The 16,228-nt window shown below is 39.1% G+C and overlaps 1 protein-coding gene across 1 annotated transcript; it reads left to right on the top strand.

Annotated features, from left to right (window-relative positions):
* Nucleotides 1-1,363: 1,363 nt before the first annotated feature.
* LOC141325456 (inactive serine/threonine-protein kinase 19-like) lies at nucleotides 1,364-4,227 on the top strand. The gene is made up of 6 exons (XM_073834148.1): nucleotides 1,364-1,687; nucleotides 2,153-2,298; nucleotides 2,693-2,928; nucleotides 3,004-3,101; nucleotides 3,180-3,327; nucleotides 4,041-4,227. The coding sequence occupies exons 1-6, from the start codon at nucleotides 1,597-1,599 to the stop codon at nucleotides 4,093-4,095; spliced, it is 774 nt and encodes a 257-aa protein (XP_073690249.1). The 5' UTR covers nucleotides 1,364-1,596; the 3' UTR covers nucleotides 4,096-4,227.
* Nucleotides 4,228-16,228: the final 12,001 nt, after the last annotated feature.

The following is a 16,228-nucleotide window of genomic DNA, read 5'->3' as shown; positions in this document are numbered from 1 at the left end:
CAACTTGACTGTAGTGCCCGCTGTTTTGATCCATTTTTGGCCGGGAGAAAATTAATTTCATCATTTGACCTGGGAGACCAGTTAAAACCAGATACTTCCAGTTTAAACCAGCTAAGACCATCCAACCAGCCTAAGTTAAGACTTAATACTTTTTTTATGAGATACCTAGCAATTTCCCACAGAGATGTTATAGATCTGCATTTTAAGATGACAACAAATGTATTTCATGTTTGTGTATTACCAAATTTTGAACAATTTTAAGTGTCATACAAAAGGCATGTTGTTTTTCATTTAGTACTGACCTGAATAAGATATTTTTTTTACACAGAAACGACATAAAGTCCAAGATAAAAGAATAGTTGAATTTATAAAAATTACCCTGTTCAAAAGTTAACATACACTTGATTCTTAACTCTGTTGTTACCTGGATGATCCACAGGATCAATTAGTAATAGTTGTTTATGAGTTCCTTCTTTGTCCTGAACAGTTGAACTGTTCGATGTTCTTCAGTCCTTCGGGTCCCACAAATTCTTCGGTTTTTCAGCATATTTTTTAATTGAACTCTTTCCAACAATGACTATGATTTTAAAATCCACACTGAGGACAACTGAGGGATTCATATGCAACTATTACAGAAAGTTCAAATGCTCACTGATGCTCCAGAAGGTAAAACTATGCATTAAACTTTTGAACTAAATAAGGGTGTGTACATTTCTTTATTTTGCCTTAAATATCTTTTGTTCATTTAGTACTGCCCTTCAGAATCTACAGAAATTTTCCCCAGAATACAAAATAAGTTCAATTTACCCTGATCTTCAAATTTCAAAAAGTTTTCTCTTAAAGATTATAGCTCGTAATACATTTTCTGGAGCATCAGTGAGCGTTTGAACCTTCTCTAATAGTTAGGCTACACATGAGTTCCTCAGTTGTCCTCAGTGTGAAAAGATGGATCTCAAAATCATACAGTCATTGTTGGAAAGGATTTAAATACACAAATGTATTGAAACACTAAAAAATTGTGGGTACTGAAAGATTTTTCTGAAGAACAGTGGGCAGATTAACTGTTCAGGACAAACGGAACAACAACCAATAATTAAAAAACAAAAGAATCAGTATTTGTAAACTTTTGAACAGTGTCATTTTTATAAATTTAGGCTAACTATTATTTTCTATTGTGGACTATTTGTAAACGTCTTTAATGTCAAATGTCTTATTCAGATCAACTTCTGAATTCAACTGAATGTGTTCTTGTCTGTAAAATGTATTGTACGCAGTACGCACGTATTGCGTGCATGTTGTTTTAATACAGACCGCCAGAGAGCACCAGATGGGTTTAATTCTTCCTGAAAGCATCGAAGAAGAAGAGTCGCAGTCAGCTGTTGTGTAGTTAATGAACTGTAAACAAGTATTTAAACTCGAGTTACAAGAGAAGAAATTATTAAAAAAAATACATTTTGGAAAGCAAACACTATTTTTGTGTCACTTAAGCAGAAAAGTATTAAAAACATCTCTGCGCTATTCTTAGCTAGCATAAAAGCTAGCTACAGGAGAAAAACAGTTCAATGAAGTAGTGGCAGTCCTTACAATCACTAAGAAATGAACAGAAAAAGAGCCCTGATAGCAGACACCTTCTGTTTAACGAAAAAACGCAGATGTGCAACGGACAGTGTTACAGGAGAGAGTCAAGGTAAGACTTTTTTTCGTATCTATAATTTGCCCTCATGTTGCGTTTAAAACAATAAACAAAAACGAACACTTAACATGAAAGTATTAGACTAATACAACATGACGTTTTTTTCTAATTTTATGAAAACATAGTATGAAGAAGACGTACCATTTAAGTCATTAAATCATAAAAGTCCTTCTAAAAATAAGATATAGATATCAATGCATCCAATTTTTCACATTATTGTTCTCTAATTTTGTACACTGTATCACTCCAATATTGTTTCGTCTCGGAAAATTTCAACAAAAATACAATATTAATTTAACATAAACCCACACTGATTCAGTACAAATGTACGAACGAGTCTATATGTCAGAAGTGGCTTTAATAGATTTGCAAGGACTATAAAGCATGTAAACATATTTATATATTACTACACAAATGATGGAGTCCCATCAGAGTATAACCAAGCTGTTTGTTCAGCAGATGGAGCAGCTGATATTCAGTCAAGCTTGCAGTACCTAATGTCACTGTTTTCACGCAAGCTCTTCAATGACAGTCTCCCACCAGTGGTCTTAAAACACCAGCTCTACAGTTTACACAATGACAAAACTGCAGTGGACAAGCAGGTGGTAAGATCCAGATTGTTTTACCTATTAAAAAAAGGATTCATCTTGGCCAAGAGTGCTACTACACTCTTAAAAATAAAGGTGCTTTAAAGGGTTCTTCACAGCGATGCCATAAAAGAACCATTTTTGGTTCCACAAATAACCATTCAGTCAAAGCATCTTTAAAGAACCATCTCTTTCTTACCTTTTTATAATCTGAAGAACCTTCTTTGGCCACAAAGAACCTATTAAGAAACAGAAAGGTTCTTCAGATGTTCTTCAGAGGTCCTTTATGGAACCATTTAGGCAAAACATTTTCTTCAGTGGTATCGTGAAGCACCTCTTGTTTAAGAGCGTGGATCATTTCATAATGACCTTAGCACATTCAGAAGCTCTGGTCGCTGCTTTTCCTCGTCAGAATGAGTTGAGGGAAAAAGGCGAGCTGTTGATGTTCCAGCTGGGGTTCGACTCTGAGGCCTTCGCTTTGGTGTTTGCTGAAGACTACAGAGCCAAAGTCTTGCAAGGGGAAGCTGGAAGAGAAACTCTGGGAACTGTAGAGAAGTTTCTGGGCAAACTAATTCCCAGCTGCTCCGATTTGAGTTTCAACAAAGAAAAAATGCTCAAAGAGTTGCTCTTTACAGACGCCGAGATAACGTAAGAACCAGAACAGAAATTTTTGTATGTTTTATGTTGATTGTCTTTGGTACTAAGATGCTTTTGGACATGCAGGCAGCTGGTGAAATCAGGCGTCCTTACAGTGAGGGATGCAGGCAGCTGGTGGCTTTCAATCCCAAACTCTGGCAAATTCATTAAGTATTTCATTAAGGGTAGGTGTTGACTACAAGACTCGCATTCAGTGGGTTATCATTTGCTCCTGTTTAACATCCAGTCTTTATTTCTAACAGGACGCAAAGCTGTTCTCGGCATGGTTAGGAAAGCCAAATACGGTGAAATCCTCAAGACTGAATTGGAGGGACGCCGCACAACTGCACAGGTCAAATTCCAGATGAAGTATCACATTCACGATATAATTGGAGCAGAGTTAGTAGAATGGTAAGACTGCTATATCAATAAATAAGTCAAGCCCCAAATTATTCATACCCCTGACTTAAAGTTACTTTTATTCAACCAGCAAGATTTTTTTTTATTAGAAATGGCACAGACGTCTCCCAAAAGAAAATAAGATGATGTACAAGAGGCATCATTCTGGAAAAAAATATTACTCATCTTTTATTTGCATTTTAAGATATGTTCTTACAGCCCTTTTCTGACTTGTGCACAGCCACAGGTCCTCAGTGAGCTCCTTTGTCTTAGCCATGACTGTCCACAAACCAACAGCAGAGAGCTCCTGTTTTTCACTCGAGTTGATTAAAAAAGCTGTTCCCAATGAATCAGGGTAATTAGGATGCTTTAGAAAAGCTTGGACTATTTGGAATGGTATAGAACTTTGGATTTTCCCATAGACTGTGACAGTTTGCAAAGGGTATGAATAATTTTGGACATGCCACTTTTTGTTCAAATGTAAATAAAAGCTAAGAAATATTTTTTCCACAATAATGCCTCTTGTACATTGTCTTATTATCTTTTGGGAGAAGCCTGTGTTTTTCCAGTAAAAAAAAAAAAAAAAAACTTGCTGGTTGAATAAAAGTAACTTTAAGTCAGAATTTGCCAGGGGTATGAATAATTTCGGGCTTGAATGTATTTGAGTTGTAATTGTGAGGACAAGATCTGATGTCTAAAATGTGATCTTTTGTGTCTATTTATAGCATACAGACAACATCAGGGACATTATTACGATACGTGGATGGAAAGGACAACTAACAGCTCCACTGACTTGAATTGGGTTGTACAGAATTGATTTGCGTAATGTATTTATTGCCATATTCTTTTGGCTACAATCAGCTGAATCACCTGTCCACAAAATATATATAATAAAATTTTTGCCAAACTTCACTTCAGTGTCAAGTGGATTTCTCACTGTCTTCACTCAGGATAGCCACTAGTTAAGTCAAGTTGCTAGTATTTATATAGTGCTTTTTTTGTGTCAAAGCAGCTTTACAGTATTTAAGATGAAAAGAGCAGGTCATTTGTAACTCTAATGAGAGAAATCCTCACAGATAGCATTTTTCTCTAAGAAGGAACATAGTTGTGATGATACTACTTTTTCTAGTTTCTTTGAAAGAAAACGGAGATTTGAGATCAGTCTGTAATTACTTAATTCATTGGGGTCAACAAATGAATTTGCCTAGAGGCTTATTTGTCTTATTCTGCTATTTATTATATTGTTTAAATTAGAAATTTGAAAAATAAAATATGATAAATATTATTTTTTTAATTTGACAGATAATCACATACTTTTAATAAAAATTGAAAAAAAAAAAGGTAATAAGAAAATGCCACTGTAAATCACTTTAAGGAGTCAATTATCACCTCATATTAGGAAGGCAAATTTTTTATCAGAATTTTTTTTTTTTTTATCAGAAGATGCTTTTTACTGTATTGTTAATGTATTGTTTTTTATTATAATATTAAATATACAAATATATTTGTTAGATGCTTTTATCCAAAGTGGCTTAAAAATGAGGAGCATTCTGTTACCACAGCATTTGCAGCAAATCCATAGTAAAAACAAAATCAACCAAAGTTTTACTACAATAACCCTGGTTAATTGTTATACATGTATATTGCTTTTCACAATATTTATCATTTTAAAGCAGCTTTACAGAACATAAATGTGGCTGTGATTCAAGGCAACACCTCAAAAATTATCCCAGTATAAGGTATAAACAGTATGAGGTTAAAACAGTATAAGCTCAGTCAAACATAAAAACAATGCTATGCTTCATAATAATCCTTCAACATTATTAAAGGGTTAGTTTGCAGATTTTCAGACCACTTTTTGTTATAACAATACTAGTAGCTTAGTTATTTAGGTGCACGTAACTTGAAGAAAGAGTAAATATTGTTCATTTAACAATTTTACAGACATTGTAACAATACAAAGCAGATTGAAAATCTGTGAACTTACCCTTAAAGGCAGTGATTACAATATAAGGATCATATTTGGCCCTTTTGTATATCTAGCTGTAGTTGCCATCATCTGAAGTCTCCAGTGAGGCTGGATCCAAACTGGAACTTGGGTTGGGCTTCCTTATATAGCAACAGGAAAGCAAAAGGAGAAAGTTTAGCATAGCTGCTGTTCATCTTATTAATATTTCATCACATTTAATTGGAAGATATGAGGTGTGTTGTGCGAATTCTTGGCTAAAAGATGTGTGTCTGAGCACCAAGCATTATCAGGAAGCCTATTCCAAAGTTTAGTAGTAAAATACAAAAAGGTCTAGTTCCTGAGTCTGTAATCATTTTTGTAGGGGCCACAAAAAAAAAAAAAAAACTGAAACAGCACAACAGTTTTCAATATTGCTTATAATCAGAAATATTTCCTGAGTAGCAAATCAGCATATTAGAATGATTTCTGAAGGATCATGTGACACTGAGTTCCATTTTACAATATATTCACATGGAGGGCTGTTATTTACAACTGTAATAATATTTCACAATATTAGTGTTTTACTATATAACACACAATATTTCACAATATATTGTGAAAAAATGCATATGAAGTTATTTAATGAGCTTCTTCAGTTCACCTGTACTTCTGAATGTCAACAGCTCCCATCAGAAATTTTTAATGTCCCCTTTAATGTCTGCATTCTGCTGTCTCGACAAATGGGGGTCGGAACCATGGATGCGCTCTTGGGTGAGGCCTCTGAGCTCTTTGAGATTTGAGACATGAGATGGTTGAGGTTGAGGGGCATGAGGGTTCTGCTGCCTCCACAATCTGAGATGGAACGGTGGATGTGCTCTTGGGTGAGGCCTTTGAACTTTTTGCCCCAGGTGCGATGGTTGTGGTCGAGGGACATGAGGATTCTGCTGCCTCCACAATTTGGGATGGAACGGTGGATGTGCTCTTGGGTGAGGCCTCTGAGCTCTTTTCCCCAGATTTGACGGTTGTGGTAGAGAAGCATGGGGGTTCTGCTGCCTCCACAATCTGGGATGGAATGATGGATGTGCCCCTGGGTGAGGCCTCTGAGCTCTTTGCCCTGGATGCCATGGTCGTGATTGAGGGACATAAGCATTCTGCTGTCTCGACAAAGGGGGTCGGAACCATGGATGCGCTCTTTGGTGAGGCCTCTGAGCTCTTTGCCCCAGATGAGATGGTTGAGGTTGAGGGGCATGAGGGTTCTGCTGCCTCCACAATCTGAGATGGAACGGTGGATGTGCTCTTGGGTGAGGCCTTTGAGCTTTTTGCCCCAGGTGCGATGGTTGTGGTCGAGGGACATGAGGATTCTGCTGCCTCCACAATTTGGGATGGAACGGTGGATGTGCTCTTGGGTGAGGCCTCTAAGCTCTTTTCCCCAGATTTGACGGTTGTGGTAGAGGAGCATGGGGTTTCTGCTGCCTTCACAATCTGGGATGGAATGGTGGATGTGCCCCTGGGTGAGGCCTCTGAGCTCTTTGCCCTTGATGCCATGGTCGTGATTGAGGGACATAAGCATTCTGCTGTCTCGACAAAGGGGGTCGGAACCATGGATGCGCTCTTGGGTGAGGCCTCTGAGCTCTTTGTCCCAGATGAGATGGTTGAAGGTCGAGGGGCATGAGGGTTCTGCTGCCTCCACAATCTGAGATGGAACGGTGGATGTGCTCTTGGGTGAGGCCTTTGAGCTTTTTGCCCCAGGTGCGATGGTTGTGGTCGAGGGACATGAGGATTCTGCTGCCTCCACAATTTGGGATGGAACGGTGGATGTGCTCTTGGGTGAGGCCTCTGAGCTCTTTTCCCCAGATTTGACGGTTGTGGTAGAGGAGCATGGGGGTTCTGCTGCTTCCGCAATCTGGGATGGAATGGTGAATGTGCCCCTGGGTGACGCCTCTGAGCTCTTTGCCCTGGATGCCATGGTCGTGATTGTGGGGCTTGAGCGTTCTGCTGTCTCGACAAAGGGGGTCGGAACCATGGATGCGCTCTTGGGTGAGGCCTCTGAGCTCTTTGCCCCAGATGAGATGGTTGAGGTCGAGGGGCATGAGGGTTCTGCTGCCTCCACAATCTGAGATGGAACGGTGGATGTGCTCTTGGGTGAGGCCTTTGAGCTTTTTGCCCCAGGTGCGATGGTTGTTGTCGAGGGACATGAGGATTCTGCTGCCTCCACAATTTGGGATGGAACGGTGGATGTGCTCTTGGGTGAGGCCTCTGAGCTCCTTTCCCCAGATTTGACAGTTGTGGTAGAGGAGCATGGGGGTTCTGCTGCCTCCACAATCTGGGATGGAATGGTGGATGTGCCCCTGGGTGAGGCCTCTGAGCTCTTTGCCCTGGATGGCATGGCTTGTGGGGCTTGAGCATTCTGCTGTCTCGACAAAGGGGGGCGGAACCATGGATGCATTTTTGGGTGAACCCTCTGAGCTCTTTGACCTGGACACCATGGTTGTGGTCAAGGGGCATGAGGGTTCAGCTGCCTCCACAAATAGGGCTGGAACCATGGATGTGCTCTTGGTTGACATCTCTGAGTTCTTTGCCCCGGATGGAATGGTTGTGAGTGAGGGGCATATGCATTCGGCTGCCTCCGCAAATGGGGCTGGAACCACGATTGGGCACTTGGGTAAGACCCCTGAGCTCTTTTGCCTGGATGCCATGGTCCTATTTGAGGGGCATGAGGGCTTTGCTGTCTCGAAAATCTGGGCTGGGACCATAGACAGGCTCTTGGGTAAGGGTTCCAATGTGATCTCCTCATTTGGTCAGCATTTTGCAGCAGGGATCTAGAAAATGAGCAAGGTCTTACTTGCTGCCTTTGGTTTCCATTTTCTCTCCTTTTTTGAGGCCTCTGCTCAGGTTCGCCCTTTGGGGAACACACAAGCATGGGTTCTACCTCTGAGGAACACCAAAAGCCTGGATTCATCCTCTGAGGAACACACAAACATGGGTTCGTCTTCTGGGCAACACACAAGCTTGGGTTCTTCCTCTGGAGAACACACAAGCATGGGTTTTTCCTCTGAGGAACACTTAGGCATGGTGGCTTCCCATGGAGAACAGTCAGGCATGGGTGCTTCTTCTGGGGACTTGGCAGCCCTATTAGATGCATCTACCCTTGCTTCGTCAAGTGAACAACTTTCTGGCATAAGTGATTTCTCTGCAGTAATGACATGCAAACATGTTCTGTGCGTCAAGGATGCTTGATGCTTATGCAGCTTATACGTCTTTGTGGATAAGACGGGTATAGACATTCCCAGGGTGAACAATTTGGGCAACTTAAGCAATGGCCCTTCCTCTGGGAAATCCTCAAGCACATGTTCTTCCTGTGGGGTCTCAGCTGGTGTTCCCAGAGCAAAACACTTAAGCATAGGTGCTCCCTCTGAGGAATACTCCTGTGGGGAACCCTCAGCCACAGGTGATCTCTGAGAAGGAACAGGCTCAGGTTTTCTGTCTCAAGGAGGCTTCGGCCTTATAGACCCTGTGCTCCTGAAACAGAAATGAATGCTGTGATCGCCATTTCTGGACAAGAAAATTCTGGGTGGAAAAGGCTGGTATAGATAATCCCACAGTGAACAATCTGGGCACAGGAGCTCCTTGTGGGGAGCACTCAATCACAGAAGCTACCTGTGGGGAAAACTCAAGCACTGGTGATGTCTGTGGGAGCTTAACAAGGTTGGGTTTTCTTTGGCTCAAGAAGGCTTGAGGCTTATAACCCCGATGCTCCTGAAACAGAGATGAACGCTGTGATCGCTGTTTCTGGACATGAAAGGTCCTTGCAGAAAAGGCGGGAATAGATACTCCCAGTGAATAATCTAGGCATGGGAGCTCCCTGTGGGGAATACTCAATCACAGGAGCTGCCTGTGGGGAATTATAAAGCACAGGTGATGTCTGTAGGGGCTTAACAGACTTGAGTTCTGTCTGTCTCAAGGAGGCCTGAGGCCTAAACTCCATCATCAGAGAGGGACCCCTGATGATGCCAGGGGTTCTAAGGGGTTGGCATCATCTCTTCTCGAGTATTCTGAATCCAGGCTGAATCTTGTGTAATTCCTAGTTACTACGGGATGGAAATCCTGTGGCAGAAACAGAGAAACAAATAGAGAAATAATTAGCGTAGCTGCTAAAAATTATGTTTTTAACCCAAGCTGAAGAATGTTGATGTGCATTTGATCAGATGTAACTGAAGTACAAGGTTATGAAATACATTATGTGAATGCTTGGCTGAAGAGATGAGTCTTTAATCTAGATTTAAACATAGAGAGTGTGTCTGAACCCCAAACGCTATCAGGGAGGCTAATCCAGAGTTTGCGAGCCAAATGTGAAAAGGCTCTCCCTCCTTTAGTGGACTTTGATCTCCTAGGTACTACCAAAAGTCCAGATTTTTGCGACCTTTAAGGCCCTTACAGGTAAGAAGTAATATTTTGTAAGTGATACGGAACCTAATAGGTAGCCAGTGTAGAGACGGTAAAATTGGGGTAATATGATCATATTTTCTTGACCTGGTAAGGACTCTAGCAGCTGCATTTTGGACTACCTGTAACTTGTTAATTGAAGATGCAGGACAGTAGTGCATTACAATAGTCCAGTCTAGACGCCATGTATACATGAACTAACCTTTCTGCATCAGAAACAGGTAACTGTTCTGTAGCTTGGCAATGTTTCTAAGATGGAAGAAAGCTGTTTTTTAACATGAGAAATATGTGCTGCATCCGAAATCGCATACTGCTTCAGTAGGTACCACATTTAAATTCAAACGTACTTCATGACCGTTAAAACAGTATGTTCTATATAGTATGAATATATTACCACTTTACGCCATTTTTTTTTTCAAATAACGACTCCTCTCCTGGAGCCTGAAGTGTTCATCGGATGCGTACTGCAGAATTCGGGCGGAAGCAGTAGGTCATCCGGGTACTTCACGCCTACTGTATTTCGAATACTATGAATTTGGACATACTACTCGCCTCACATACTGTTTTTCGCGTTCTATATAGTAGGGAAGTATGCGATTTCGGACGCAGCGATGATTTTCAAAAGACAGGTTGCTGTCTAATTCATGACCCAGACCCAGATTTTTGACTGTAGATGAAATAACAGTACATTCGTCTAGTTGCAAATTGCAATTTAAGAGATTCTGTGTACAGTTTTTTGGTCCAATAAGTAATATCTCGGTCTAATCTGAATTTAATTTTAGAAAATTATTGGTTATCTATTTTTTTTACATTTTTAACACACTCTGTTAACTTTGCTAAGTTAGAAGTTTCATCTGGTCGTGTTGAAATATATAGTTGAGTATCATCAGCATACCAATGGAAACTAATCCCATATTTCCTAATAATATTACCAAGGGGTAACATGTAAATTGAAAATAGCAGAGGACCTAGGACAGATCCTTGTGGCACTCCATACTTTACTGGTGATGATTGCGACGACTCCCCGTTTAACCCCCTGGGGCCGACGGTCACGCCGGCGTGACCAACCTACTTTTTTTAAGATCAGCGCAAAAGACACTAAAAATGCTCTGTCGGTTTAAGTCATACACATTAGAGATATACATCAATGGAAACTGTAAAGCGTGTACTTTTATTTGGGCACACTCAAAAGAACAGCAGAAAGTTGTGTTTTTTTATTTAGAATAAAGAAAACAAACAGGGTGATTTCTGTTTTCTCTGTCTCCGTGAACTGCTTTTAGAAATGCGTCACTTATATCATTCAAACACGGTGAATATTTAGCACACAAACATAAACGTGGTATCTACTGAAAGCTTGAGATTTATGCTTTTAAACAAAGTAAGTTTTATCAAAAACAAATAATCTGTGATAAATTAATCTATATGAAACCAAGGAGATGTCTAGTCTATCCAGTTCCAACTAATTATCTCTAATGTGACCGCGCCCACTATCGCGAAATCTTTTGCCATGCAAATTAGCCATGTGCTACTAGCAAGGCAAGGACCGGATTATCTGTACACGAGGAAACTCCCACATCACCGCAACAAAGCAACATGACTTCAAGTTCATCTTGGTTACAGTTTGTTACTGAATGAAGACATGCTGTGAGGAATAAGACTTATATGTACCTCAATCCTAAGAAGGACGCGATGCGACGCAAACCCAGCAGGAGGAGACATTTACATGAGTAAGTCTTACTTTCATTTTCCTACTAGCTTTCGCTGTTATTTACTTTGACAAAACATGTACACATTTTACTAGTTAGACTTATTCCAAATTAAAATTCCTGACTTTATCAAATGAAACATTATGAAGTACGTTTGATTGCATTGCATCTCTTACAATGGCAGGATATTTATAATGTTCTAGAAAGACGATGTGATTATGACTGTGAGATGCATTTATGACGATATCTTTATGAATGTAGAATCATACTTTATTTATTTATTTTATTGTATAACAGTGTAAAAGTAATATGAGTGCTTACACTGAATGTGTGTTTACATCACGTTTATTAGTAATATAGTGCTAAACGATAATTATTAGTTTCTTAGATACTACATGTCCTTTTTTTTTACATTAGTACAAATTCTAGAGTATAGACTGTATTCTGACAGATGATCCTGATATGATTTTTGGTTTGTTTTGTTTTTGTAGTGATCTCAAACCTGCTCAAAAGATGAATCCTGCCCTCTTTCCCTTGAGTCCCTTCAAACTGTTTTCCTCTCAGAGCACTAGAAACTTGAGATGTTCAACTACACTGATATTCTAGTGTAAAACAAGTTTTTGACTTTTTTTGTATTTTTTTAAGGGCACACAAAATAGCAGGTAAGATTTGTTTCATTTGTTGAACAGAATTCAGAAGAAGTTTCCAGAAATGCCACAAAGTCTGTGCACATCTGTGTGGTTAGATGAGGGAGCTCAATAATGTGTCTTTGACCTTCATTATGTATGTTTTGTTTATACAGTGATAGTAAATAAAATAAAAATAATCTAAAACTCCTTTCTCTGAATCTTTTCACATTGTTTCCTTACCTGCTATAGTCAAGTCAGACATTGATGGGGCCATTAGGGAGGGCCCTTTTGTCTTTCAGGTGTGAATTGCTAAATATTCATGGGCCATTGCCACACCTATGAATAATCCCTTTCGATCACAAAACATGTTTTATAAAATTTAAATCAATATATTGTTTTCTCTGAACGAGTGAACGAGATGATTTTCACATCATTTGGTTGAAAAAATTCTAGCCTACGACATCCAATTATCTAAAGTGTTGTAAAGAAATGTCCTGTATGTGCTTCATGGCCTTATTTCAGTGACTTCAAAACTTTAGATTTTCAATAACCACGCATAAACATAGTTTTCTCAAAAACACAAACATGCACATTAATGTTGCTTGCATATTATTGTAGCCCAATATGTGCTGATTACAATGTAATCTGACTTTAACCATTCATATGTTTTTAAGATACTGAAAAAAGCACAAATGTCAGGGCATGTCAAAACTTCTTCAGGGCCCCAAAACACCTCAGGCCCCAGGGGGTTAAATAAACAAAGTGGTAGCAATCGGACAGGTATAATCTGAACCATTTTAAAGCCTGCCCTTGAATACCTGTATAGCTTTGTAATCGATCTATGAGTATGTCATGATCTATAGTGTCGAACGCAGCACTAAAATCAAGTAAAACTAGCAATGAGACGCAGCCTTGATCTGACGCAAGAAGCAAGTCATTTGTGATTTTTACAAGTGCAGTTTCTGTGCTATGATGGGGCCTGAAATTCTTCAAAGAGATCATTTTTTGCAAGAAGGAGCACAATTGAGCAGACACAACTTTTTCTAAAATTTTAGACATAAATGGAAGATTCGAAATAGGTTTGTAATTTGCCAGTTCACTAGGGTCTAGCTGTGATTTCTTAATAAGAGGCTCGATAACCGCCAGTTTGAATGATTTTGGGACGTGACCTAAAGATAACGAAGAGTTAACAATATTAAGAAGCGGTACTTCTGCTACAGGTAACAACTCTTTTAGTAATTTAGTGGGTACAGGATCTAATAGGCATGTTGTTGGTCTAGATGCGGTGATAAGTTTATTTAATTCTTCCTGTTCTATAGTTGTAAAGCACTGGAGTTTTTTATTTGATGTTATTTATTTTATCAGTAAAGAAATCGCTTTGGAGTACGATATCTACATCAGTAAGATCAAGTCCATGTGATATAATTAAATGTAGCGTATGATTAAAATGATGAGTGGGTCTGGAGACGTTTTGCTTGACTCCGAAAGAGTTTATTAGGTCAGTAAACGCAAGTCCTAACGCATCGTTTGTATTTTCAACATGAATGATAAAATCTCCAACAATTAATGCTTTATCAAAATTAACCAATAGGTCTGAAAGGAAATCTGCTAATTTTTTTAGGAAATCACATACTGTGATTGGATGAAGTCGATTGGATGAACTGTTCTTGACAGACAGACACACAGAGATTCCTGTCTTTATTGGAGAGAAGAATATATTCAGCCCTCTCCTTCACAAAATTGTAACCTTTTATTGAAGTAAAACGATGGAAAATGGGGGGGGGGGTATCTCATTATGAAATGAAATGTTTTTCTCTAGTTCACATTGGCCACAATTATTGGCACCCCTAAAAATTTGTCTAAGTAAAATATCTCTACAGTATATTCCCATTAATATTATCATTTTTTTGGCACACCAGGGTGGCTAGGAGTATACAAATTGCCCAGTCATGACTTTCTGTTCCACAGGATAATAAATATGAGGAACACAAAAGCCAAATTCCCATAATCATCCTTCACAATAAGTAAAATCAAAGAATGTAGTTCTGATGTGGAGAACAAGTTTGTTGAGCTTCACAAAATAGAAAGTGGCTGTAAGAAAAGCATTGTAAATCCCCGTTCCCACCATCAATGCAATAATTAAGAAGTTCCAATCAACTAAAGATGTAACAAATCTGCCTAGAAGAGGACGTGTGTTTATATCATCCTAATGCACGATAAGGAGGAGAGTTTGAGTGGCCAAAGACTCTCCAATGATCACAGCTGGAGAATTGCAGAGTATTGTTAAGTCTTGGGGTCAGAAAGCCTAAAATAAAATGATCAAACAGCCCCTACATCGCCACATGTTGCTCCAGAGGGTTTCAAGAAAAAATCCTCCTAGCTCACCCAAAAACAAACTCCAGCATATTCACATGATTGGAACTTCAAACAGGACTGGCTTCTATGGTCAGATGAAACTAAAAATGAGCTTTTTGGCAGCTGGTTTTGGTGCAGACAGGGTTAAAAAAGTACCCCATGCCCATGGTCAAAAATACTGCTGGGTCTTTAATGTTGTGGACCTATTATTCTGCCGGAGGTCCTGTACATCTTGCTTAGATACATGGCTTCATGGATTCTATCAAATCCCAGCAGATAAAAAAATCAAAACCTGACTGCCTCTGTTAGAAATCTTATAATGGGCCATGGTTGCATCTTCCAGCAGAATGATGATCCAAAACAAACATCAAAATCAACACTAAAACTGTGTCGCTGAGCACAGAATGAAGCTTCTACCATGGCCGTCCCAGTTCCCTGACCTGAACCCTGTAGAAACTGAAGAGAAGAAGCACCAACATGAGCTGGGAAGATAGAGATTCTGGAGAATCTAGAGAGATTCTGTATGAAGGAATGGTCTCTGACCTCTTGTCAGGTGTTCTCCAAACTCATTAGACATTGTTGGAGAAAACTGTTATCTTGAGAAAAAAATGTTGCAACAATAGTGGCCAACGTGAACTAGAGAAAAACATTTATTTCATAATGAGATTTCACCCCTAGTTTCTATTGATTTGCTTCAATGACAGGTTAGAATTTTCAGATTTTTTTAATAAAAGATCAAAAGGATAAATTATGCAGATTTATTTTCACATCCACTTTTGCTCATATTTACCAAGGGTGCCAATATTAGTGGAGGGCACTGTATATATATATATATATATATATATATATATATCTTGCAGTTAGACATTGTCATAACTGGAAACAGGCTTCCTAACTCTATTTTGATTAAAATGTGAAAGAATGGCACTTACCACACATTCTTAGAGCATTTTCTCTACACGTTTTGCAGAAGGGGAGTGCGATGCAGTCACTCTGGAGACGATCATGGAGTTTGCCACGAGCCTCCACAGCGCCACCGCTTGGTTTCCCCCACCGCCCACAAATAGAGTTCCTTCATCAAGATGGAACATTTTTCCTGAGGCCAATACTTCCCTCATTGTACTTCATCTGCCAATTCACACTGAGTATGAAATGTTCAAGAAACGCATGATAGAAGGGATTGTGCAGAGCTCAGGTTTTGGTGTTCCCTGAAATAGTTTTAATTTAATGTTTTTCATTAACAATTGGAGTAATTAAACAGTTTTTCTACAATAAACACAAACATGCATACAGTTTTCTCTGGTCTTGTTTTTCATTTGACTGTGACTACTGAAAGCATCGACTTAATCTTCAACAGACTGTTGCCACGTTACAAAGAAAATCACTGTTCTAAGAGTCTGTAACATTAATTTGCCAAAACATTAGCAATTTCGGCAAAACACACCTAAAAACTTACACATCTTTAAATCTGTAATATGGTCAATAGCGCTTTTTACAATGTGAATTGTGTCAAAGCAGCTTTACAGTATTAAAGATGAGAGCAGGTCATTTGTAACTCTAATGAGAGCAGTCACAGTACTATGATACGATCTAAAACCTGACTGGAAATCCTCACAGATACCATTTTTCTCTAAAAAGGAACAGTTGTGATGATACTATTTACAGTTTTTTTGAAAGAAAAGAGAGATTTGAGATTGGTCTGTAATTAATTAATTCGTTGGGGTCAAGTTGTGTTTTTTTTTTAAATGAGACGCGTAATAACAGCCAGTTTGAAGGTTTTTGGGACATATCCTAATGACAATGACAAATAAATAATATTCAGAAGAGGATCT

The sequence above is a fragment of the Garra rufa genome, chromosome 1 (genome assembly GCF_049309525.1).
Source record: "Garra rufa chromosome 1, GarRuf1.0, whole genome shotgun sequence".
NCBI lineage: Eukaryota > Metazoa > Chordata > Actinopteri > Cypriniformes > Cyprinidae > Garra > Garra rufa.
The sequence above is the reverse complement of the archived record's forward strand: the minus strand, read 5'-3'. Positions and strand labels throughout refer to the sequence as shown.

Excerpts from the sequence above, each read along its gene's own strand:
- LOC141325456 (XM_073834148.1), top strand. The coding sequence starts at position 1,597 with ATGAACAGAAAAAGAGCCCTGATAGCAGACACCTTCTGTTTAACGAAA. Across the intron at positions 2,929-3,003 it reads TTTACAGACGCCGAGATAAC|GCAGCTGGTGAAATCAGGCG; the intron begins GTAAGAACCAGA and ends TTGGACATGCAG. Across the intron at positions 3,328-4,040 it reads GGAGCAGAGTTAGTAGAATG|CATACAGACAACATCAGGGA; the intron begins GTAAGACTGCTA and ends GTCTATTTATAG.